The 25,433-nt window shown below is 41.9% G+C and overlaps 1 protein-coding gene across 1 annotated transcript in view; it reads left to right on the top strand.

Moving 5' to 3' along the window:
• The first annotated feature begins 1,841 nt into the window (after positions 1-1,841).
• LOC109966062 (cadherin-4-like) overlaps positions 1,842-25,433 on the top strand; it is a 179,712-nt gene continuing 156,120 nt past the window's right edge. The window contains exons 1-2 of the mRNA XM_020610640.1: positions 1,842-2,505; positions 3,663-3,774. Of these exons, the coding sequence (XP_020466296.1) occupies positions 2,449-2,505; positions 3,663-3,774 (169 nt within the window). The 5' untranslated portion in view covers positions 1,842-2,448. The remainder of the gene's footprint in view (positions 2,506-3,662; positions 3,775-25,433) is intronic.

Raw genomic sequence — 25,433 nt, 5'->3', positions numbered from 1 at the left:
TAAGGGAGCAGCTTAGAGGCAAAAACATAGTTTGCTATGTTTTTCTAGAGAAGAATCAATCACATGCTAGAAGACACATTTTCAAGTGCCAGTTATCAATGTTTAGTACGAATTATGCTAAATATAATAAGACCGGGGGCAGCATGGTGGCGCAGTGGTTAGCGCTGTTGCCTCACAGCGAGAAGGTTGTGGGTTCGCAACCTTTCTGTGTGGAGTTTGCATGTTCTCCCCATGCTTGCGTGGGTTCTTTCCAGGTACCCTGGCTTCCTCCCACAGTCCAAAGACATGCAGCTTAGGTTGATTGGTGTCTCTAAATTGCCCGTGTGAGTGGTTTTTCATCTGCATGTTGACCCTGCGATGGACTGGTGACCTGTCCAGGGTGTACCCCGCCTTCACCCGATTGCCAGCTGGGATTGGCTCCATGACCCCGTTTGGGACTGAGCGGTATAGAAAATGAATGAATGCATAATAAGACTGATGCTTTCAACCTAATATTTGGAGACTTGCTCATTCACCTCCACATTATTAATGTTAACATTATATTGATATTATACCAACAAATGTAAAGCACACCAGAGACTAGACAGGACAGTGATGCTAAATAAACACGTTCTTACAGTACCTTCAGACATTTTAAACAGCTCCTAACACATTACACAATTTGCCTGTCTTTTTTGTATTTTTGCTGTTGTCACCTCACTCATGTTACACTGAATGTGCAACCAGTATGACCAGTGCTGGCTGGTTACATTGTGATGTAATTAACCTGTTCATATTGTACTTAATTATTCAAATTTTTATCCAACACGCTGTTGTGAAAGGCTAGCTGTACCAAAGGTATTAGACTTTTGACTCTTTATATACTTTTCATATAGTACACTTATTTCATATGTAACCGAAGGGCTGGGTTTAGCACAATATGTCAAAATATATCACAATTTGAGAGGTGCAGGATCTGGATCTGGCTTGTTAAGAGGCATAATCATGTCACAGGGCCTATCAGGTTTAAAAAGGACTGTGTAAAGGAGGTTGGAGCTCATCTTTGGGACCAAGGGATTGGAATGAGAGAGGTGGTAAAATGCCTGCATGTCACACAGAGGAAATTGGCTGAGCAGCTGCCCAAGCTGCCCACTAGTCATACTCTTTTTGATGGGATTAGAGCCCATTGGTTCACTAGGCAGATATGGATACCAGTCTGCCAATCAGACGCAACAGAATAGGAAGGTAATTAGTAGCTCAGAAGGCCAGACAGACAGGCCAACCTGCATATTATGATTTTTTTCCTCAAGGAAAAGTTTTATGTAGCTACTAATGGTAAGAAGTAGCATTGAACCAAATGATGCAAGGTCATACTCAGGCGTGGCCTTTTCAGTCCTTTTTGTAAAAGTAATTTATTCAAACAGAGCTAAGTTCATTTTTGTGTAACATTTAGGTTCACTTTGAAAACTTTTTGAACTGACCTTTGTTTAACTTTTCCTTTGAGGACATTTCTCTTTAAGTGGCTCTCAGATTGGTTGAAAGGGGTAAGGTGAGTATTTGGTGTGGTCAGTGTTGCAAACCTGAATCCAACACTGTACATCTCTATGTTCTTTCAGTGAAGGTGGGAGATTGTGGTTATTTCCAAGAATCATTCAAGAAATTATTAGGAAATAGAAGACAAAATAAAATAAAAGTGTTACTGAAATTAATGGCATTATGGTACAGGGACAAGCTTAACACCCATTTGATTTGATGAGCTGCTTATATGACTTCTTTAAATGAACTAATTTGTCTCATAGTGTTCCAGGTGGCGCAGAGAAGAAGGCTGGGTGGGGGATTAGCGCATTTCCCAAACGCTTCCTCTGTCTGTCCCAATTGAATCTCGCAGGAGTTTTAACTCATAATAAGGGAACGCAAATATTAATTAAAATAAGTTTAAAGCGAATTTCGGAGCTGCGCACATTTGTGCAATTAGTTAACTGTAGAAATCTGTCAGATGTTGAAGCTCCGCGCGTTAAGCAGCCCTGGAAGTTTCATGGCTCGTGATAAATGAGTTTGGTGTAGGTTTGCATTTGGCACTGACTGCGGCTTGCGACTGTGCAGCCCTTTAGGTCGCAACTGGAGAGGGGTTATAAATATCGAGCAGCCGTCGGTAGTGTGGTTGTTTGATCCAAAGTCCCAACGAGTGTTTCTTTAAGTGCGTGTGTGGAGTTTTCCTGCGCCGTGTAATAGGAGGGGTTGGAAAGTGACGCTGGCTGCGCCTTGGTGCTGAGCGGAGCGCTCACCTGCAGATGTGAGACCCGGAGAAACTCGGGGCATAGCTGCAGCACATTCACGGAGCGCAAGGAGGGGCGTCACTAACTCTCTGATTAAGAAAGGGGGGAATTAAACAATTTTTGGAGAAGAATAACGAATCGACCCTCTTTCTGGTTCCTCGCCCAGGCAGCCCTGACTCGCTGGTTCGCCACGATGAGAACTGACTTCGGTCTGGTCCTGACAGCAGCCCTTTTCCTCGACACATTCTGGGTAAGATTTAACATTTTCCGTACAGCTTGTGACATGTAGAGGAGTTATGGGAGGACGACGTGCAGGATTTCAAAGCGCATAGGCACATAAAGTCACGGAGTCCAGTGTCGGTCCAGTGTTCCGCTGCAGCAGCGCCGGTCGTTATTTCCATATAAGTCCACTCATTTCAATGTGTGTGAGAAGAAAAATGAAGCAGAAGAAAAAGTTGGCGACCCGGCGTTGTCCACGCTGGTCAGGTTTTCTTACCCGCTGCGGGTTAATCGGGGGTCTGCAATCTCCTACACAAGTTAAAATGACTACAAATGAATCACCCACGGTGATGTCTTTATCAAACTAATTAATTTTATCAGTGCCTTCACCTGTAAGGCTTCCTTGACCAAAAAGGAGTAGCTTACAACCCTGAAGTCGAAGGCGCATTTGAACCGTTTCTCATTATTAAATCAATAAAAGCTAAATTAAGTCGGCGCCGGTGGGCGAACCCCTAACGGCGCACAAAGTAACTCTCTCAGCAGCCTTTGTAACTAAAACATTGCTCTCACATTAAGTGAATTTAGGAATTTGACACACATTTTACTTTTGCGTTATTACAGTAGTCGTGCCTGATGCTTCCTCTTCTTTCAGACTCCGGCTATAGTCGTTGTACGCTCACGCCCTAACCATCCTGTGAGCCTCTAGTGGGTCAGTTCAGTTTAACCAACAGTGAGCACTAAATGTTGGGTGCACAGTTTTTCAGTACACTGTGTTTGCACACACGCAGTGCTCACTTCCTTCAAGGTCTCCAGAACCCTCTGCTAGTGCAAGACCCTCAGCCGGGAGTGAGAACATTTTGCTGCATTCACGCGTTTATTTAATGTGTATATGCTGTGTGTCTCACTTAACCCTGCGCACAGGTGCTCGTTTTATCTGGTTCCTTTATGGAGAAAGTTACACAGCACATTTTATATCAGACATTAGAGAGAGAGAGAGAGAGAGAGTGTGTGTGTGTGTATGTTGAATCACCAATGTGCCTACCCAGGAGCCTATAGCTGATAAACTTGTTGAATATATTTCTGCTATTTGCTGCTTTTCTCTGAAGCCTGGGCCCAAAGAGGAACAAGAAATCAATGGAATCCATGTTTACGGATGTCTTACAGTACATTGTATTCTCTTCCTTCCAGAGGAGTAATGGAGAGCATGCTTCCAAAGGACCCTGCCAACCTGGCTTCTCACAAAGATTCTACTCTGTGCTGATTCCAAGGGATGTACTGCAAGGCCAGGGCATCCTTAAAGGTAAGACTTTTAATTATGGAGTCAGCTCTTTTACATTTTGTTGAACAGATTTACAGTGTGAGTAAAACAGCTCCATTGCCCTGTGCACTAAGGCCAGCGAAAGGCATTATGTATGACGACTTTTGCACTTGTGCATCAGGAAGTTGATATAAAAATGAAATGATTAAATCGAGTCGTGTTAATGCATGTGTTTGAAGGGTTGATAGCTGAGGTTTGTCAACCGCAGAAGCAGTGTATTACACAAAGGACCTGATCAGGAGCAGCTCTATAGTGCTGTGAAGTCAACATTAGTCTGCTGTTGTAATGTAGTGTCACTGTAGTAGCTGAAGCCTTCGAAGTACCAGACAAACAGTTTGTAAAACATTAAACAAAAATGAAATTGTTTATGAATTTAGTCTTGATGCTGCTCAACCACTTCCATATTATCACTATCTTCATTACTGTCACCTTCACACTACAGAGACTTACCCAGTTGTATGTGTATTGCTCCAATTACACAGTGAGCCAACCAAGTTTGAGGGCCTGATAGTGCAGGAAATGGAATCGACATCCTGTGTCTAATCTGGCACTGCTCCTGCCAATGTAGGCTAATTGCAATTCTCTATTGATCCCAATGGTTTTCCTCTCATAGCTCAGCTAAGCTGTATTGTTTTGCTGGGGGTGCACAATAGCTCTTTTGTGGGTCGACTGTGTCTTCAGCAGCTGCACAGTATATATTTCTCACTCTCCTTAGTTGTGAGAGACCTGGCAGGGATACAGCTGTCTAGACATCCTCTTGAGTGTGCGCGTGCACACAGACGCACGCATACATAGCTGTTTTCAACATACAGTACAGTAGAGTACTGTATATTAGTTTTTGGTTGTTTTCTCTCTTGTGTCTACATTTGTGTTTGTCTTTTGTTGGAGTGATACAAGTCTGGAGGAAGATATTGGCTTGATTTTGGTGTTTCATTAACTATATTGTAGCGGGGCTGGAAGTGGGATTGGATGTGGGACATTGTAGCTGGTAGTGAGCTTGATCTCTGTGGTAGTGATGTCTTCAGCCCAGCAGGGGGTGTCAACACAATCACAGAATGAACCATCACTGCTACACAGGAGCCATTTATTTCAGACAGCATTATTTATCCGGTTTGGTCTCAGAGAGATGAAATTGTCTCTGTTCAGACATAAAGTAATCTTTAGTGTTTTAACAGAGTTGTTTTCACTACTAGGAATTCAATTTAGCACAAACAGTAGATGGTTTAGTGTGATTTTACTGCTGTTTATTCTAACAGACACACTAAAGTCGGCTTCAAACATTGCTGTGATCAGACCAAATAAACTATGATAATCTCCTCTCAACATCTGCAGCCTGTCAATCACAGTATTCCCTTAAGTCACTAATGCTTTAATTTAACATTTATCATTTGTTCCTTATGTGTTCTTTGAAAGGATCTTGCTAAAGTAACGTGAGCTCATCTTTGCTGTGACACACTCACAGCTGCAGTGTCGTCTTCATGTGCGTCTGAGAGCACAGCTGCAGTGGCCAGACACACACACACACACACACACACACACACACACACGCACACAGTGTATGTGATTTACAGGGCTCAGGCCGTTGATTTATAGTGAGTAAGGGTGTCACTGGATGGAGGCAGGAAGCGACTCTGGGAAAGGCTTTAGTAATAACATTGTTTAACCCAAAACTGTCAGATGGGGGCAGGAGTAATGACACCCGCTCATGCACACACATACAAACATAGAGCCTATATATATATATACTGTATGTGTATATACTAAATACGGTATGTATTCATGTTAGCCCCAGGGGAAGAATGGGAAGGACAGAACCTTGGCCATGATGGGGAGGTTGCCTGAGTCTAGACAGAAGGTTGGCAGAGCAGAGGAGGGCATTATGTTTCATATTTTATTGGTTTGAGTCTCTGAAGTATCAAATTGCCTGCAATGTGAAAAGCTAGAGTTAAACGACCACAGCAAATAGCTGACAACAAAGTCATGGCTAAATCTTTCCAACTTTGCAAATTTTATGGTACTGTATCATGAAACGTATAAAATTGTTTTTCATTTCCCTTTTAAATATTGCATCACTGTTTAAAAAAAAACAACAAGCTTTTCACATTTTCATGTACTTCTCTGTTGCTTTCATGAATCAATTCCTGTTTTCTGTTGCTTTGGTTTTGATTAATCTTTGTTTAATGAACTGTGATGCTCTGTTAGATCACTTCCTAAAAGTTCAGGGTGTTCTGGCCAGCTGAGGGTTTTCAGTTATAAACACCGCATGTCCAGTAAACTGAAGTATAAATTCTACACACTGCATTTTTCCTGCTGGAGTAACTGATTCACTGTCTGGAAGACCACCACCAGTTCAGTTGATGGCTGAAACACACAAAAAGAGGAGACTTACACTTAGCTTGTCCTAGACTGTAAGGCTGGATTCTAAAAGGGACTTCTGATTATTTTAAAAGCTGACTTGCTCATATCGCAGCACTTAGTGTTGCTGATGTTATATAAGATTTAACAGAAATATTTTTTCTTTAAAAACAAGCTACTGTTTTAAATGTGGCAAAAAGACCTTTATATGAACAGCAGGGGGTTAAAAGGTGCCAAGTCTCATTCATCCTATGTGTGTGTTTATATCTGTACGTATGCATACATGTTCATATGATGCATTTGGAGCTGAGGAGTCCTGCTAACGTTCATACTTGGTTTTCATTAGCCCTATGATGGTCTCTTTCCCACTTACACCTAGGGCAGCATTAGAGGTAAAGCTCCACCAGGCTTACTAGTCATTACACACCAATTGACCAATACACACAAACACACTCGCAGTGTTCAAAAAAAGTTCCTTTTATACACAGTTGAAAATAGTTTGTTGTTAAAATAATTTGAAGATTTGCTATTTGGATCAATGATACTGTAGATTTCTGTCACAATGGTTGGAGTGTTTTTTAATCCCACAGACGAGAGAATACGAGTTGGACCCTGGCCAGACTCACACAGATAAACAGAGCTGGCTGACGTAACCTCACCCCATGTGTCCCTGCATCCCTCTGCTGATTGTGTTTCTGGTAATGAAAGCCAGGGTTGGTGGTTTCAGCTCAGTGAGCTCACTCTGCTGACCTTGGACTTTGTTTGGGTTGCTGGTGGTTTTGGGCAGCTCTCAGTTTCTCTGTGTGGGAGACTGCAGTTGTATTTGTCTGACTATGTGTGTTACAAAGTGCAAGAGGGGCATTGAAAAACAGATTTGGTACGTTCTGATGTGTGTATGTGTTTTTTTTGTTTATTTTTTTGGGGGGGGACATGTCAGTACCTGAGCTATAGGGATGCTGATGTTCACAATGCAGCTTGTCAGAGGCAACTGGAGATTTTCTCTGCAGTCATCACTTTGTTTTTAGAAATGCCACTGATACTTTGCTCCATTTTGAAAATGAGATCCTACAGCAACTCATCAGCCAGAATGAATGTCTGTATTAAGGTGACCATGTTTGTTCTTAACCCTCCTGGTTAGGCTCAGGATTGCTGCTGTACTCATGAATACATTTTTGATACACTGTAAGCATTCCTCTCACTCTCATCCTTACACACACACACACACACACACACACACACATATGCACCCTATCTTCTCTTCACACATGCACATACACTGTGTGTCTGTCGCACTGCCTTTTATATGCTGCGATTCAGTAGAGACTGACCATGCACTTGATGGCATTTAAATGTATGCCTTTCTCCATGACCCAGATTAATTTTTCTATCTTCAGTGCCACCTTGCTTCGATTATATTCATAGCATATTCTGGCTGCTGCCCACTTCAGGGATAACCAGGAACTAGGAGAAATGGATGAGAGTGCTTTGCATTCAGAATAAAACAAGTTGTTCAGAGCTGTAATTTTCTCCAGGATAATGTTTCCAAAAATCTCTTCCAGCGAGCATCCAGAAGGCCCCGGGTGATGACTTGCTGTGGTTGGTGAAGCTTTAGGTGATTTTTCAAAATCCAATAGCCAGGGTGTTACTTTGCTGTAGGCTTTGTAATCTGAACATAGTCTTGCAACTGGAAGCACAGAAGTTGATATACAGTATCAATTTCATCCTCGGCTTAATGCACATAACTATTTTTATATTTAAAAAAATGTCTCAGTATCACAAATAACCTTCTCTTCTCCGCAAACCAGAGCTGACACAGACTGTGGATGCGGGGACAGAAGTCCGCTTCGAAGGAGGGACCCACAGGAGCCTGAATAAAAGATATCATTTCTTTTCACATGCTCTGTAGGGGTAGACGGTACATCAGTTTCTTCTTTCCCTTCAACCTCTGCCAGAATTAGATTGTTTTGATTTCCTCTTTACCTTTTGCCCCAAATCTCATGACACAGAGGCTGCAGTGGCATCTGGGTCGATAGCAGACAGGCGTCCTCATGGACATTAGACGTTGCTGGAATATCGCATCCCTTGTTACTTTGTGTTTCTACTTGAATCACTCTCATTGTTTTCTCTCTGTATTTAGTAGTTTTGGATATCAAATTTTTTGTCAAGTCCTGTCTTTCTGTTGCTGCTATGACTCATTCATGTTTTGTCTCTGCAACCCCCTCTCATTAAACCATGTAATCTCATATAATGTAAAATATCTGCAGAAACCCTTATCCCATCTTCGCTATTTGTTCGGTTTATGAATATTTTTTTTCGTTTGTCAGGAGATTCAGCCATGGAGACAGGCAGCAGATGCATACGTTTTCCATGGCTATTAATTACAGAAACGCATGAGGCTGACATTTGTTGGGGGACTTGTGAAGACGCTACACACATACTGAAGTGCTAGTTTATGTTCTTCAGGCCAAAGGCTAATCTGACCTCAGAGAGCTGTTACAAATAGCCAGCTGACACATACTGTATTTACTTAACATGTAACCTCAGACCTGATGTATGTGTGCAAGAGCTTTAAAGAATTATGTGAAGATTTTCCAGAGAGGCTCATATACTGTAGATGATTTAGCCACATGGTTGAGCATTTCTTTCCCTGTTAACGCTCTACACATGAGTGGTTTATGAGATAAGTAAGTGGAGGCAGGCATTACACCTGCAGGAGTTCTTTTTGATTAAAACTGTTGGGCTTGGGAACCCATGCTGTGGAACGGCTATGTGCTTTTGTGTGCTGGAATGAGCTGTGTGCGCAGAGGTAGTTGTCCGGTGCTCTGTGCATAGCTGGTGTCCTCCAGGTTTTTCCAAGCTGGTTGTTAGAAAGGCAAGAGGCAAAGAATGGGGAACGAAAGAAGGCAGGTGGAGGCTATTACTTTGTAATGAGGTCTTCTCCCTTTGTTTTGAGAGGAGGAACAAAGGAGACAGAGGGAGAGAAGAGGAGAGGGGATGAAAATCAGGGGTGACTTCCTGCAGATTGAGTTACTCTGCAGTGTGTGTGAACTCTGCAGCCTTGTCATCTGCTTGGTACATTAAGAGACCTCCTGCCTTTGTATGATGGGCCACATGGGGTCCTACAGGACCAAGGTTATGGCCCCCCTGAAGACATTAAACCCATTTAAATACTAGGGCTAGGACTCTAGCTCTTTAATGCACAGATGGTCTGTATGGGCCGTGATGGCTGTAAGATGACAAGGGGACAATAGTATCCCTCTCTCTCTTTTACACACACGCACATTTTGTCTGAGGTTAAGAAGGGTTTCTTTTTTGTTGGTGTTGTCAGATTAAGACTGCACATTGGCTGTTGTAAGGTGTCCCTGCTGTCTTTGGTAAAAGAGTTTGTCATGAGGAGCAAGAGTGACGCAAGGCGCTTCCAGGGCTGTTCTTTTGCAGAGATGTGGTGGACAGGGATTACACCAGCAGGATAATGATAAGCCTGCAAGGCTTTTTCTCTCTCCCTCTCTCTCTCTTCGCTTGAGAGTCACGCTGGCCATGTCCTTCAGTCAGGCTCATTAAAACTCCTAAAGTAGCTAGCACATTATCATATACAGTGCTTCTCATTGTTATTGTACATTCATGCAAACACACAAATTCATTATTACTCTAATACAAATGACCAGATTTCCCCTCCCAGGCCACCCACTACTCCGGTATAGCTTTGGCCTGGGCCCAACACTGTGCATCCTCTTTCTGCCCACTCAATTTTAACTCCTACACTGCCTCTGTTTGTCAGTGGCAGCAATTTAATCAGAACTTAATTGAGTCCACTGTGATACAACTGTGCACCACTGTGAAGGTAACCAATAAAGGAATGGTTCAGCTATCACAACCCCATCACTTCTGATTGTGCTGTGATAAAGACAGCCAGTGGCAGAGGGAAAAACATGGGTTTTGCAGTTGCCACTTTATTTCAAGTCTCAGTTAGTATTACTGGCTAAGCACTATGCAAATTAAAAATGTATGAACTCAGTTTGGATAATTCTTCTCTTCTCCTCAAAAATCATTAACTACAGTTTCTTTTAACAAAACATGACTAAAGAGAAGTGGACTAAAAACTCATTTACAGCCATTGTTTTGAAAAGTATAAAGTAATATAAAACACAAATATGAACAATGGTCCAGTGTTCTCACGTCTAACCCTGGCTCCCCATTATCTCTCCACCCTGTGTAGTTCCCCTAAACTGAGGTCAGATCATTATTTTTAATTAAAGAGACTGCTATCATCTCTCTCTCTTCTCATCCACCAGCACAAGTGTATGATCTCTCCGAGAATATGGGCAGGACAAATCCAAGAGTGTTACAGCCTCATATGCTATTCCCTTTGCTTGGAGATGCCTCATCTTTGTTAAGGAAGATAAAATGAAGGCTGGAAGTCCCCAGAAGACATGGCTGTCTGGTAATCACCAATTGTGTTCTGAACTCCCTGTCACTGTTCTCCATTAAGTTCTTAAGTTCAGGACGCAATCGAATCATCGTGCTGAAAAACGGGGGACAGAGAGAAAAGGAGGGGAGTGTTTGGCTTCGACAAATGGGGCGCCAGTAGGCTAATGTTAATTGATCAGAAGACAGTGATGAGTCCCAAAGTGTCTGAGCCAGTGCTGTTGAACAGGCTAAAAGCAGTGTATGAACTATAACGGGGCTTTTGGGGAGCTCACTTTGTCATGATCAGACTAAATATTTCTGAAGCACGTGATTCAGTTTTTCTTGGTCATTATTTCTAATAATAAGAATTTGAATAATATGAATTAAACAAAAAACAGATGTAAAGTAAATAGTGGTGTGTGTGTGTGTATTTCAGCACCACAGAGTCGAGGAGAGAGATGAGGGAGACAGTTTTAATATGTGCACCTTTGCCTATTTTATTTTCTGTTTTACAAATGGGAGAAGGGGAAACCAAATCCCTTGTGTATGCAACAAAGAGAGGACTGACTGTGACGCTTAAAACAAAACTTAAGCTGCCGTGTTTTCTTTTTGGCATACCCTATGATTTGTATCCTAAATGAAAATGGCAATTCATGTGCAGACTGTGTGGGAGGAATGCTTGTTCTTTTTTGTTTTAAGGCGACTGACATGATCAAGAGAGATTGTTTTGGTGATTTTTGCATCAAAGTGACGTTTACTTAAAGGATAAGGTTGGTCATTTCCTATATTATCAGTATTTTAAACACTCCCCATACAGAGACTAAAACCAAAGATTTGCCTCTACTCATGTTTAATATCTGTCAGTCCTGGATTAACTTATATGGCTGTGCCACAGACCTCCATGGTTCTAAAATAATTAAAAACATATCGGGGAAACACACAGTTATACTGGATGTCATGTATCCTCATTATGCGAAACAGGGCCCTAATACTTAAAAAAAAAAAGTTTCCCCAAAGGCTCCAAACAGCCATAACTTTGTACATCGTCTCAAGTAAGAAAGAGTCAAGGGCCCGTGCACGAGCTCTCTGGATATTCTTAACACACTTAAGTACAGTATTTGAGTAAATGTGACCACTGGTTACAGTGCAGTCTACTGTGCTGTACTGAGTCAGTTTTGGATTTATATTGCACTGTAGTCATTTCAAATATACTGAAATACTGTGTACTGCACTTAGGTATTCAAAAATTCTATTACCTTGTGACAAACACTATGCAGAATACAGGGCTTTTGCAGCCTGAGTGTAATAGTAATTTGCTGTTGAATTTAACTGTGAGCTGTGAAGTTGAAGAATCAGAGGCATGCAGAATATTCTTAACATAACCTATTTTTCATTTCAGTGTGAAGGATATATTGTAAAATACAGTAGAGTGGAGAACTGTAATTATGCTTCTGTTAATATTGTAATGTAGGCTGAATGAAGAAGGAAACCGGAGACAGAATTAACCTTTTTGTGTGTGGCTGTATGTCCCATACACCGCATGACCCACCAGCGTCGCCTTTTATTATTGACCCACACGCACAACTGTTTACCTGATGGCCTAAACTCATTAGTCCTACCAGAACCCTCGGCCACGGTGTCTCGGCCCAGCTGACCTGGTTCATCCCCCCCGCCCGCCGGCAATCAGGCGGAGGCAGGGTACACCCTGGACAGGTCGCCAATCCATCACAGGTGTGACAATACAGTGTAAGGTTAAAAAGACCTTGTAATACTATTGGTCAAGCTCCATGACTAAATGTAGGCTGGTGAGCCAGCCGTTTCAAGCCTTGGGACCAAAATGCTTTTTAAAAGCACACTGCCTAGAATCCCTTTTTTCTCCCTCTGCCTGTCTGTCTATTGTCTTTTTCAGTACATCAGAGGAAGAGGCAAAGAGCAAGGGTAATAAAAGGCCCTACTTTCCTCCTCTGGGCCTGGGAGAATGGGGAGAAGCAGCTCTGAATCTGAGAATGATCAAAAACAAAGTGAATCCTGTGGCTGCCAAGGGAACAAGCTCCTGTGAGGGAGTGAGGAGAGACTGATGAGGAGTAGCAGGGCTGGTGGAGGTGCCACACTCACAAGACAAGACAGTGTGCTCATCTCTGGGGTAGAAAGGGACAAGGAGCAGCAGTCAGGTTGGCAAATGGGACTTAGATATTCAGAAAGATGGGCTCACACTGCACTATTCAGCACTTTATGAACTATGTAACAAAGTGTTGGGACTCTTGCATGATCATTGGCATTTCCTCGGTGTACAGCGGAGATAATGAATGTTTCATTGCCCTCTTGTGAGCTGGGCTTTGGGAAAGAATAGTTGCATATGCTTGAATATTGCACATGCATGCGCTTTTATGCATGCATGCAGGGGTGATTGTCTTTAACTCTAATTCTTTCATTTCTGTTTTTGTATAACCCAGCTCTCTAACAAGGGTAGAAAGGTAGAATGTGAGGAGCAGGTCAGAGAGTGGATGGGGGGGGGGGACAAACTAAGTAAAGGAGGCATGAATAGGATGTAAGAGAGTGGGAGGAAGAGAAAGCAAAGAATGGAGGGGAGGAAGAGCAGAGGTAGCAGCCTCACTATTCTGCTCTGGGGGTTCGCGGTGAGTCTTTATTAAGCTTTCATCTGCCTTTCCTCTCCACCTACTGTATACCTCTCTCCGCTTCCACACTGCAGCTGCACTAAGAAAAGCAAATACAAAGAGCGCTAGCCTATGTCAGTCAAGTCTCAAACCCACAGTCCTGCTTGTAATTCCCTGATTAATTAAGAACAGTGATTTGGTAATTTAATTGTAGGTGTTGGGTCATTTTTTTTCATCCCCCTCCCTGTTGCTTTCTTCTGCCGTTTGCTCCCTCTCATCCTCTTGGCAGGCTAATTTGCCCCGCAGCTTTGAGGAGGGGAAATGAAAGGCAGAGCAGAGGAAACCTTCAGATGGTTTATTAAGAATTGATTTGCCGTGGTGGCAGAGAGACAGACTGTAGGGGGAAACATGGTGATGTGCCTCCCAGGCAGACACCCCCGGTCAGTTGGGGAGAATGAAAGATTGGGAAACAGAGAGGGCGTGGGAGCAAAATGTAATTATTGTTGTATTGTCTGGGTGTCTTCACTGGGGGCATTTCAGAACCACTGCCGAGTGACCACCATCAACTAACAAGTCCTTTGAGCTCTCAGTGGTGTTGAGCCCTCAGTTTTTTCCACATGATGAGGTATTTGGCAGCCTGTATGCAGTGCACAGTGGCAAATGAAAAGCCACTTGGTAATAAAATGTCAACACACACAACAGTAAAAGATTTGTTTATAAATTCATACACCTTTAGATGGTTGTGGCAGGGGTGACCTGCACAAAATGACAAGCCTTGCACAGCTGCCAGTTAATATATAGCTGCCTCATCATAACAAAGTTCTTAAATTATTGTACATTATTATAGTCTACCTGTTTTAAAAGGCAGGCCTGGCCGCCATTCCCACCGTGTGTTGGTTACAGCGCTGTCACATCGTCTGGACAGCATGGGAGGCAAGAGATCGATGACAGAGCAGGGGCATTAAAGCCTCAGCTCAGGAGAGAACAGAGAAACCGACCCTGCCCAAAGTGAGGACAGTGCATTGCAGCTTTAGCAATCCAGCTCCACTTGTGTCCACCCAGAAGCCCACTGCCCCTTAATTTGCATGAAACCTAACACTCCACTCAGGTTTTTCATCCCTGTGTGTTTCCTATGTCAGGTGAGGTGGTTGTTTCTATTTTCAATCTTCATGAGTTGATTGGCCACTGCTGTGTTCCATTTCATCTCATCACAGAAGGGTGGCATTTTTCATTATCCCCTCACTTAATTTATGCACAAATTATTCATAGTTTGGTAAATTACAAAGTTTAGCAACAGCAATTTGACAGTTCCTGTTGTGTTTTTAAGAAAATAGGTTTTGAATCAAGGGATTTGTTTTTTGTTTGTTTCTCTTAGTGTGTGTGCATATGTCTTTAAAATGGGCACAAGTGCACATGTGTGTAAAATCTGAGGTGCTGGTTGGTGAAGATTGAATTTGAGAGAGTTTGTTTTCTCTTCCAGCCAAGGGAGACACACAGAAACAAATGAAATAGAAATGCAGAATAAAGACACTCGGCGGGATGGTGATAAAAGACTTGGCCTCATCGTGCTTCGCTACCTCACAACAACGTTGTCAGTATCTTATGATGAAAAGGATTTATGGAATATAAGCAGAACCTTATTACACCATCGCAGCCCTGTGACAGGCAACATGTATGAGCTTGAATTAGCTGCCAGTCAGAGAGGCTTTATATACATAGCTTTACACATTTTCATGTTCATTACTGATGACCTTATTGCAGTAGGTATGTAACAGTGTGTGGGTGCACACAATGTTTACATTCAGGTGTGTTGGGTGAGCTGTGTAAAAACAAAGTTGGTTCTTCAAATCATGACCACCTTAGAGTTGGCAGGACTCCTAAAGATGTGAGCAATAATAAAAAAAAAATCTATAGCTTTTTGCTTGTTGATGCTTTGACTATAAAGTACTTGTGGTTGACAGTATGGTGCCTTTTCTAAGTAGAGTTGCAGAAAAAAGTAATGGTACTTTTGCAGTTTCCTGGTCTGCTGCATAAATTGTTCATGCAGAAGTAAATTGTTCATCTCATTTTTGTGAGGCAATACACACATCAGCTCACATCATTCTCGTGTGTTTGATTGGACTCCACATTTGCCAAAACCTGATGTTTCGTGCTGCCATGACTTTTTCCACCATCAGTTTGTATGTTCAATGGGTGTGTTCAATAAAGATGTAAAAAATATCAACTGTGTTTTACCAGCTTAGAAACAGTGTTTTATATTTGTAACTTTGGAGAAGATCTGATCACATTTCATGACCAATTTATGCAGAAAACTAGGAAATTGCAAACTGTCATTACTTTTTCTTGCAACTGTAAATGAGCATCTTATTGGTGTGATTTTCACCCAAAAGCTGGCAACATTTTGCTCCAGGAATTTGAATAATTGTGGTCTTAACTCTACACCTTAACTCTAATCTCATCTCTGGCCGGGAAAGCCCTTGAGCAGGGCCTGTCTTCTCAGAGGAGTGTCTGTTGAAATGGTGAGCCAAACATGATACGTAATGGACAGGGAAAACAGAGACAAATGATACTACACTGAAGGGCACAGCTCTATTCTGTTGTAGCTAGCAAGGTAGAACATTGTTCATAGATGTCTGCCCCTTCTTATAGAGAGGAGGTGGAATCATCTTTCCTCCACTTGATCCATATTTCCATTCAAGCAGAGGAGGTGCTCTAAGTGTAACTGTGCCATAGAGAAAAGCCCATTTTTCTTTGAAGCCAACACACACACACACACACACACATACTTGTATGCACATGAATGCTGCAGTGTGCATTGCAGCACTACTGTACCATGTAGAGATTTACTGTGTGAGCATTTTCAAAAATTCAGAGTCAAATATAATGTCCCTTCAAATATTTTCTGCATGATGTCATGTCAGTCGCCCACCTCTAAGATTTACTATGCATAATCATGCCTGTGTGTGTTTGTATGTCTGCATGGAAGTGATTTGTCGTGCAGATACAGACTAATGAATGAGGCATCTTGCTCATGGGCTGATATTAGCCAGGGTTCCTTTGATGCGATTAGCTCCGTGCACTCTCTTGACAAATTGGGCTGTCCTTTCTTCACAGGTGATACAGTAATCTTTGCCAGAAAACAGAGAAACTCCTTCTGCATAACAGAACATGTAACGCTGTATATGTATGTGAATAGTTTTAAGATAAATGAATAATGATATAATGATAGGTAGAAGGACAAAGAGAGAGACAGATCTGATCAATAGATATGTACTTGTATGGACTTGTACAGTATATTACAAGTGACATGTTGGTCTGAAAAAATAATTCACACACCCTATATAAGGATCTTTCGTAGTCGTTCAGTGTTCACACATCTGTCAATTAGGAGAGTTGTGGAACAACAGTGTGCAGCTCAGTAACAAATGAGAAACATCTCAACAATCCAGCCACATCATAATGGCTTAAACCTTGTGAGTGTATTTTTGAATGAGTCTGGAAAACATCTACTGCTCATAAAAGAAACCTGGCAGCAACAAGACCGATGAGCAAACTTCATGCTGTGGTTTTGATGTTCACGACAATGAACAGTATTGGATTTTGACTGAGAGTTGGCTCCCCACCTTGCTCTTTTCCCAGTAAAAGAAAAAAAAAAGTTTGGTATAAATCATATTCAGATTCTTGTCAGTCGCCTGTAGCTGGGTTAAAGTCTGTCCTAATTGTCAGCACAGCCGTTTTGGTCTGCTCTCTTTGAAACTGCACCTAAACCGTGCAAAAGCCTGAAACTTGTCAGATCACATTGAGCAAAACTAAATTTGTAGACTTACTGTGTAAGGCTATCAACAACCTCTCAGCTGACTACAGTAAGGAACTGGATGGCAATTAGCATTATTGATGGATTAAATCAATGAGTGTTTGTCCCGAGTTACCCAACGTGTTTTTACACTCCGTCTATGTCTAGAAGGATTAGACTCTTCCAATCAGAGTTTTACAAACTGGTTCATCCACTGTGAACATGGTCTCCATAGAGTTGGATCACCTTCATATTTCCTCCTCAAATTGCTGCAGGGGTTAATTTGTGTTGGAAAAAGCCAGATGCAGCACCTCTTAAATTGTGACCGGCACCTCATTTACATATGAAAGAAAATAAATTATATATAAAAAGTCCAAAGTCTAACACTTTTGGAAGAGTTATCCTTTTACAATAGCATATTAAACTAAAATTAGAATAATTAAATACAAAAAAAACTGGCAAGGAGGCTAATTATATCACAACGTAACCAGCCTGCACAGGTCACTTTGGGTCAGGCGCACAGGTCATTGTAATGTTGTGTTAGCCATGAAGTGAAATTGTGAAAAAGACAGGTGACTTTGGTAAAGTATTTCAAATCACAGCAGGGGGAAGCTAGTCAGAAATCAGAAGCTAAACAAGCTAAGCTGAACCCAGTTATAAAGCCTACAAGCCTGTTGATGAAAAGCTTAGTACACGCCAGTCTGATGCTCAGGTCATGGATTTCAAATAGACATAGGACTGCCCAAGATCACAGAAGCAAAGTATGGAATAACATGAAAGAGGACTCCTGCCCCATCACTGCGTTATGGGCAGTTTTAGATAACTGAAGGTAAGAACATGTCTATTTAACATTACTGTATTATATTGTCTCTGGTGTGCTTTAAATTTATAATGTTATGTGTAGTAAGGCCTCAAGCTTGCTACTGATTGAACGTATTAGAGGTTGTAGCTTTGCATTCCTAATGTATTTAGCATCAGTTGCGCTTGACATTTAGAACTCGCACTTGCAAAAGCGTCTCTAAACCTTGCTTCTAAGCTGCTCCTTTAATGTGGAAACTACGCAGATGCACTGGTCACTGAGAAAATGTTTTCCTTCCGGGACCTCCTCCCCCCACGTTGACATGTTGGGTCGGTCACCAAGTGATATTCCAGGACCTCATAATTTATGAATGAAGTACTGTCCTGTTGTAAAGCAACCTGAAGGTCATGATGCCTATGTGTGCCTTTGTATTACTTCTACTGTGGGAATGGAAACCTGTTAACACACTCACATTGTAGGGACTCAATCACTCAATTTTAGGGTGGCAACATGGTTTAAGGTTAGGGTGAGGTTAGGTGTTAGGCAAGTAGTGGTTAGGGTTAAGGTTTGGATGCAAGTAGTGGTTAGGGTTAAGGTTAGGATAAGTCTACAGGAAATGAACGCAAGTCAATGTAAAGTCCCGACAAGGAATAAAAACGGTGTGTGTGTGTGTGTGTGTGTGTTTGTACTGTATATGTGTCAGCTTTTTAAAACGAACCTCTAAAAGGATCATTTCTTTCCTAATCACTGACTGTTTGGACAGAGAACACCACATCACCCAGGAAGTTCAGAATAGACTTCATGACAAGTTATTTTCTTCATCTGTTTGCAGTCAGCTTTATCTTGGAAATGAGCACACAAAACAGAGAGATGGGGGTATCTCTCTTGCAGCTTTAGGAAGATTTTCTAAATATTGAACTTTAATTTAGATACTAGTGCTCAGAGGTAATTGTATAGGAGGGATTCCTCTGAAACTTTTTGAATAATGGAAGTCCATCAGTTCATCCACTTAAGATGGCATTTAATGAATTAAGTAGGCCCAGATGGGTGACCTGAGGTGGGAGAAAAAGAGGTTGCGTATATTGCACCTATCTCTTGCCACATTAAGCATTGCCCATTCTTTTGTCATCATCAGAGGGAAAGGGATTTGCTTATCTTGGACCTGAAGCAACAGGCTCCTTTACTCTCTTTCACCTAATACCTGCCCACAGAGAAAGCTAGCCCTGGAATTAAATGCGCGTTCCACAAAATAAGTATTATAGTGACGTTAGGATATTCTAGACTGTTAATTGCTGTTGCAGAGATGAAACCGTGCTTATCTCCACATCCTTGCAAGCCAGACTCTCAGCATCACACCACTCTCCTTATTCCTTTAGTCTGCCCTGACTCCAGATTCCTCAGCCTGTATCCCCCTACCTCCGTCCTTTGCTGTGGCAAGTGGAGACTGTTATCATTGATTTTCTCTTTTCTCTCCTCTGTTCACTCACTGCAGCGCCTCCCAACTTATCTAACTCTGACAGAACAATGCTGCAGTAGGAGGGCACTCAAGGACAGATTAGATTGTTTGGGGATTCTCATTCCTCATTTTTTCATACTTCTCGGCCTGTGTTTCTTTTCTGTAGCACATTCCTACCCCTGTGATATTGTTTATCTGCCTCTATCACTTGCAATTGCAACTACTTCCACTCTTTTTCTTCTTTGGCTGGAGAAGATCCTCTGCTTTGTTACTGTATATTTTCCATGTGCACAGGGGTGCAATAGTTAAAAATATAGTTAAGGTTAACGCGTGTCAGTCTGTTTGTGTATTTGTTTCTGTGTCTCCACAGTGCGGGGTGTTTATGGTGGTAGCACCTCCTCTGTCTGAGCCATGGTAATTACTGTGCTTCGCTGCCTCTGTAGAAGTCAATGAAGCTGAACTCATTGTCTCTCTCTACATGGAAGTCAACAATTGTGTGAATTCCCTAGTGACATCGCAGCCACAGCTAAACCAGCTTCCTACATTTTTTTTAATCAGTCTCAATGTGTCTCAGTTTGTCTTTTGTCTCTGTTTTTCTCTGTCTCTGCTGCTGTAGCTTGTTGTGTTTGTGTGCATGTGTGTGGTTGCTGCTTCCACATCCCATTGAGTTCTACCAGGGGTAATTGAGCTTAAGACTGTTATTTAATTTCCATGTATGTATTTCTGTGTTTAATTTGAATCATGCAGTCTATTCAAAGTTGGTAACAACAGCTTAATCTAATTTACAAACAACAACAGCTTGAAGGCATCTCACTAAAAATGTAATGTTTTTATTTTTCAAAATGAATTTTCAACATTTAGCGCTAATAGTTTATGTTTGATTATATCTTTTTAATGCAACATGCCACACCATGCCACACTCAGCCTCCCATGCTGCTCAGATGAAGAGGTAACGTTACCATTAACTGTGCTAAAGCTAAAACTACTGTGACCACACTGGTTTCTTAATTGGAGTTTGCCAGTTGTTCTCAAACCCAGGCTCCCTTTGCTAATGTTTAACCTTCATACTGCACTGCAGAGCACACTTGATGGTGAATGGGTTGGCCTCCAACCCAGGCAACCTTATCAGGAATGTGTGAGTAGTGTGTGACTATGAGGATGGAGTGTGTGTCATAAAAAGGAGGCTAGTTGTATGGAATGTGTGTGATGGGATGGTGAGCCAAGGCCAGCGCGAGATGCTGGATGTGATTTAAACTGTGGTGGATTGGGCTAGCTAATTGCTGTTAGGGGTAGAATGAGATAAGGTGGAATGTGATGGATGGCCTCTCAGTGTGAGGAAGGAAGTTGTCTCCAACTGTTTTTGCCTTTTCTGATTGTGGATGGAAACCCAGTAAGCACTGTGTTGCCATGGCAAAAACACCAGCCAACACTACTCATTAAATTCTCCTACCTTTCCTTTTACAGACAAATTCCTTAAGCACTGTATGTAATGTATCTGGATGTGAATGAGAGAGATGATGACGGAGTATTTAAGCTAATAAATACAAAACAGACTAATGGGCACAGTGGAATTTAAACCATTAGTGTGCACATTGTGTGCAACTAATAATGATGGAAAGTGAGACTGTTCCAGTGAAAGGGAGTTGGGTATGGCTTGGGACAGGGAGTACAATGCAGATGTCATTAATGTGATTGTCCAACAAATTGGCGAGAGTATACTTATGCCTGCTAAAACAGCATGCATGCAATTAGTGCACAGAGAGACAGAGAGAAAGTGCTTTGCATGCCAGTCGCGTGCTGTGTGAGTCTTTTGGCACCAGTTAGTTTCTGTTGCCATGTTTAGAGCGTATAAATTGGTCCGCAGTTGTGTGTTGGCTCACAAACTGTCCTCCTCAGTGTCCATTTGTTTCCATCGTTATGGCTCCTTAATAGACCAACTGTGGCATCTATCTTAAATAGCTTGCTTTGCAGAGGTTTACTTAAAGCAAAGTAAAGAGATTTTTCCCCTTTAAGCGGTCTATTTAACCTCAAGTATGCATAACGCATGGACAGCCATTCACCACTTAATAGTACTGAGAATAGACCTTACAGGAAAAGTAATGGGAGACTGAGAATCTCATGTCTACAACTCTTTATCCTGGAAAATTGGCTAGAAGGTAGAGGAGGTAAAGGAGAGATTAGGATGAGGTCATCATTTCACTGAAGAAAGTAGAAGATTTGTGTTGAGATGCTTCTGTTTACAATGGCCTTTACCAGGAAATGTCACACAAAGCATTCAGGCATCAAGGGCCACTCTCAGGGCAGGGCCCCAGGCTGCAGCAACCTGGATAAATACACTGCACAGACACAAAAACACCCACGATTTTACGTGCACTTTTACACACAATTATATAAATTACTTGATCACAGTTTGTGTGATGTTACATACAAACCACCAGCAGCAACAATACCTGAAGACATTACAGAGAACCTGTGGTTAGCACCCACACTTTTGTTAAACTGTTATGAAATGACATCATAACTTCAGGAGGCTTAAATGAAACAAAGATGATACTTCATTGTAAAAGTCTCACATGACATTTGACTTATTGTTTCTGTCTCTGTTTGTATTTTTGCTCTGTGGGTCTCGGGGTGACATTTAGACTCAAAGGCTAATGGGATGCCCGAGTCTGCCCTGCGATGGCTGGCTCTTTGTCGGGGTTCTTAGATCCAGACTGGCCAGCCTACGCTCCTCTTCGAGACCGTCTGGAGCCCTAATGTTTTCAAAAGTGCCAACTTTTTGATTCAGTCTCCATGTTTGAATGGTAGTAGTGTCTCTATGTGTCCCCACGGCCCTCTGTCACACTGAGAGAGGGCTGTGGGGAGGCCACAAAAGAGAATCACATCGTCTCCTCTAATGGAGGCTGGGGACTCATGGAGTTCTGCCCTTACAGTGGTAAAGCAAGGCCTTCTTCAGGCCAGTCATTTGTTTTGTCTAAAGGCTCATTTATTCTGTCCCAAGGCTATGTTGTGAAAAACATCTCTAATGATGATAGTAATACCCAGTGGGTTAACATGTTGGAACGATATTTCATTTCCCATGAGATGACCTATTCTTTGACCCTCGGGGCTAGTGCTGCCTACTGGAGTCATAAGAGTCGTTTGATATTGCTGTCTTAACCGCTGTGGTAAATTCATTCTCAGAGTACTTAAACATTACACACCACTTAAATACTTGAACAAACATTTTGACGTTGTTAGGTAATCAGTAGCAACATTTTAAGGCACCAATTACACAAAAAAAAAAACAATAAAATCTAAAGTGCAATACAAATTAAACAGTACAAAATGTTGGGATTAGTTTTTGAATGGCAAGCTTAACCATGGTGTGTATAAAAGTTGCATGGTCTGATGCCTGCACACCTTTCACACGACAGTCCCCTGCACTGCTGCTGTGTTGGGATGCATACAGTACGTGAACATTTGGCAGCTTCATTAGAACAATTTTTACAACCGTGCCCAGATTCTTTAGGGAGTGATGTGTTTTACTCATTCATTTCTGCCACCTAGCTTTTTCCAATCAGTTTGGGGTTTTGAGTTGGTGACTGATCTTTACAAACAACTGCTCTAACCTTCAGTAGCCCCAGAATGTGAAAAGACACCTGTTAGCAGAGAGTTCCTAAATGTTAGATTTAAGTGGTCTTTACACTAATGAAATTGCTCTTCTCCCCAAAATGGCAGTAAAATGTGAAATATTAGAAAGGGAGAAAAACATTCCAGACAGAAGTGTGTGTGGGGGGGGATATAGAGAGTGGAGCAGAGAGGTTTGTTTTTCTCTTGGAAATATCAGTATAATTAGAAGTAGCATATCATTTACAAATCAGGCCTGACATTTAGGATGTTGGTGGGTAATAACAGAGAATTTCACTTGTGATGAGAAGAGTGTTCCTGATTGGAGAGGGCCAACGTGAACAGCTCAGCTCTTTTCCCAGGTGTCACAATCAGTCTTGTAGTACCAGATGTTACTTTAGTCACTCTGTCCACTCCGTTTACCCTAGCAGCACATCTCAGTTTTCATCTCCTATCTGAGATAAAAGGGAAGGTGCAGACTGAACTCCAAATCAGTCTTGTTAGTTTGAGTGGAATTATTTTTTTTTTTTTAAGCGGTAATGAATATGAAGAGAATTAGTGATTGCTTCCCGCTAACCTGGGCACAAGAAAGACCAGATTGTTATGAACAGAGATAATAGCCTGAGAATCATCTCAGTGGAGTATGATGTGTGTTCTGAAAAGTAACCGTTCGTGATTCTGACACGCTTGATAATTCTGGGCCCAGGCCAATTCTGGCCCTTTACAGGAAGACTGAGTGGTAGGGAGGGAACTAAGAACCATCTGTTCCAATCATATCACTTCACCTGTGATTCACTTAGGCTGTGACATGCTGCTACAGCAAGAGATGTGTCCCAGATAGAGCATAAAACATCATTGTAGCTCTCCCAGGCAAACACAGAGCAGTTGCTTAGTCAACCAAAGTTAAGGGAGTGACCACAGCCTCTGGACGACATGTGCAGTACCCTTGTGGAAGAGAGGTCCTTGGAGGAACAGTGTCCACTTCCTGAACTACTGAACAGATACTGATTCGGAGCTGTTCATCCTCTTTAGCTGATGGTGGTCTAATTTTGGACACACTTTCCCACTGACTTGGACGGGAAAGTGTGTCCAAACCTTTGACTGGCAGTGTAAGCGGGATACATCTTCAACTACTCTTAGCATGAAATAATAAATAAGCACTCCCCCTACGGCCTGTAAATAATAAATACACATTACCCACAATTACTTTCGTGCTTTATAACTGCAGAGTTGGTAATACCAGTGTGCTGGGTCTTGCCATGCTGTTTTATTATAATTTATGATGGCCTCTCATAGCACAACTGCAGAGAACTAGCAGTTATATATCTACTGTAGTGTGTAGCTGAGGGAGACTGCCATATAGCCCAAGAGAACAATCTTACCTTGATACAAATCTGGTCTGTTGTGCTGCTGGTGATGAATGTCCTCTGATCCTAACATGTAAAGAGCTTCTCTCTGGTTTAATCTGTGTGTAAATATAAGGTGCTCCTATTTTAGTTATGTAGTGTGCACACTGACATCCATACACCTACAGTACTTGACTAATTTAAAACGACGTATTCTTTTCAGTTGAACTGGATTGACACATTCAGCATTTCTTAGACGGCAAAGCTGAACACATTGCCAAGCTGTGATAGGCAATTTCTGAGGAAGCGGACTTATCTGTCTTCCCTACCCCTTCCTCACAGAAGAAGGGGGGAAAAAAAGTGGAAAAGAGAGGACAGGAGATGAGAGTAGTCGAGAGAGGAGGTAGATCCATGTAGTGTGATCTGAGGGAGCTGTCTGCCAGATCCTGCTGCTTTGTCCTGCACAGCCTGAAGCTTCAGAACCACGCTGGAAAGCCCTTATAGCTGCAAGCACAAATCCAGGTCGTCAATATAGATCAAACCAGGAAATGTGCACCCATGTTAGATCATTATGAGCAATAAACTACAATTTATGTCATGGTGATTAAGGGGAGGGTGGAAGCAAACTGATTGGTTGAGATATTTTTGTTTCCCCACTGAGGTCGAGCAAGTGATACTGTGGTATTTATAGTCACACGGTCTCAATTTGTCAAGAATAATTGTATTAAAATATTTAATACATTTGTGTGCATGCTACCTCTGTATAAAGGACCCTGCTAAAATGAGTACCTTTTAATCTGTCTTGCTATGAAATTTACAACAAGGGGAAAAACAAACTTGTACAAAAGCTCACATTAACATCTGTTGCTCAACAGTTTGTGAAACCATTCCTACCTTGTTTATGCATCTGTTTGGAGGAATGATTTAAGGGGAGGATGAAGTGAATCATCTTTTGTTTATGTTTGTGTTGAATGTGTTTGAGTGAGTGTGTACTCTGAGTCACTATGTCACGAGCTCAGAATAGATAATTTGCCCTCTAACACAGACATTGCAACACTGGTGAAAACGAATACAGGCAGATGTGAATGGACAAATAAACTTGTATGCTCACATTCTTTCCTGTCAATATGATAGTAAGCCATTGTCCGTTTACAGTTTTTTGCTGTTGCTAACAAGCATTAACCAATACTTAAAATACTTCTTCTAAACTCTTAACACAGCAACACAGTTACATCACACACCTGGCCAAATGGTTCATTTT

The sequence above is a fragment of the Monopterus albus genome, unplaced genomic scaffold, assembly GCF_001952655.1.
Source record: "Monopterus albus unplaced genomic scaffold, M_albus_1.0 scaffold106.1, whole genome shotgun sequence".
NCBI classification, from domain to species: Eukaryota; Metazoa; Chordata; class Actinopteri; order Synbranchiformes; family Synbranchidae; genus Monopterus; species Monopterus albus.
The sequence above is the reverse complement of the archived record's forward strand: the minus strand, read 5'-3'. Positions and strand labels throughout refer to the sequence as shown.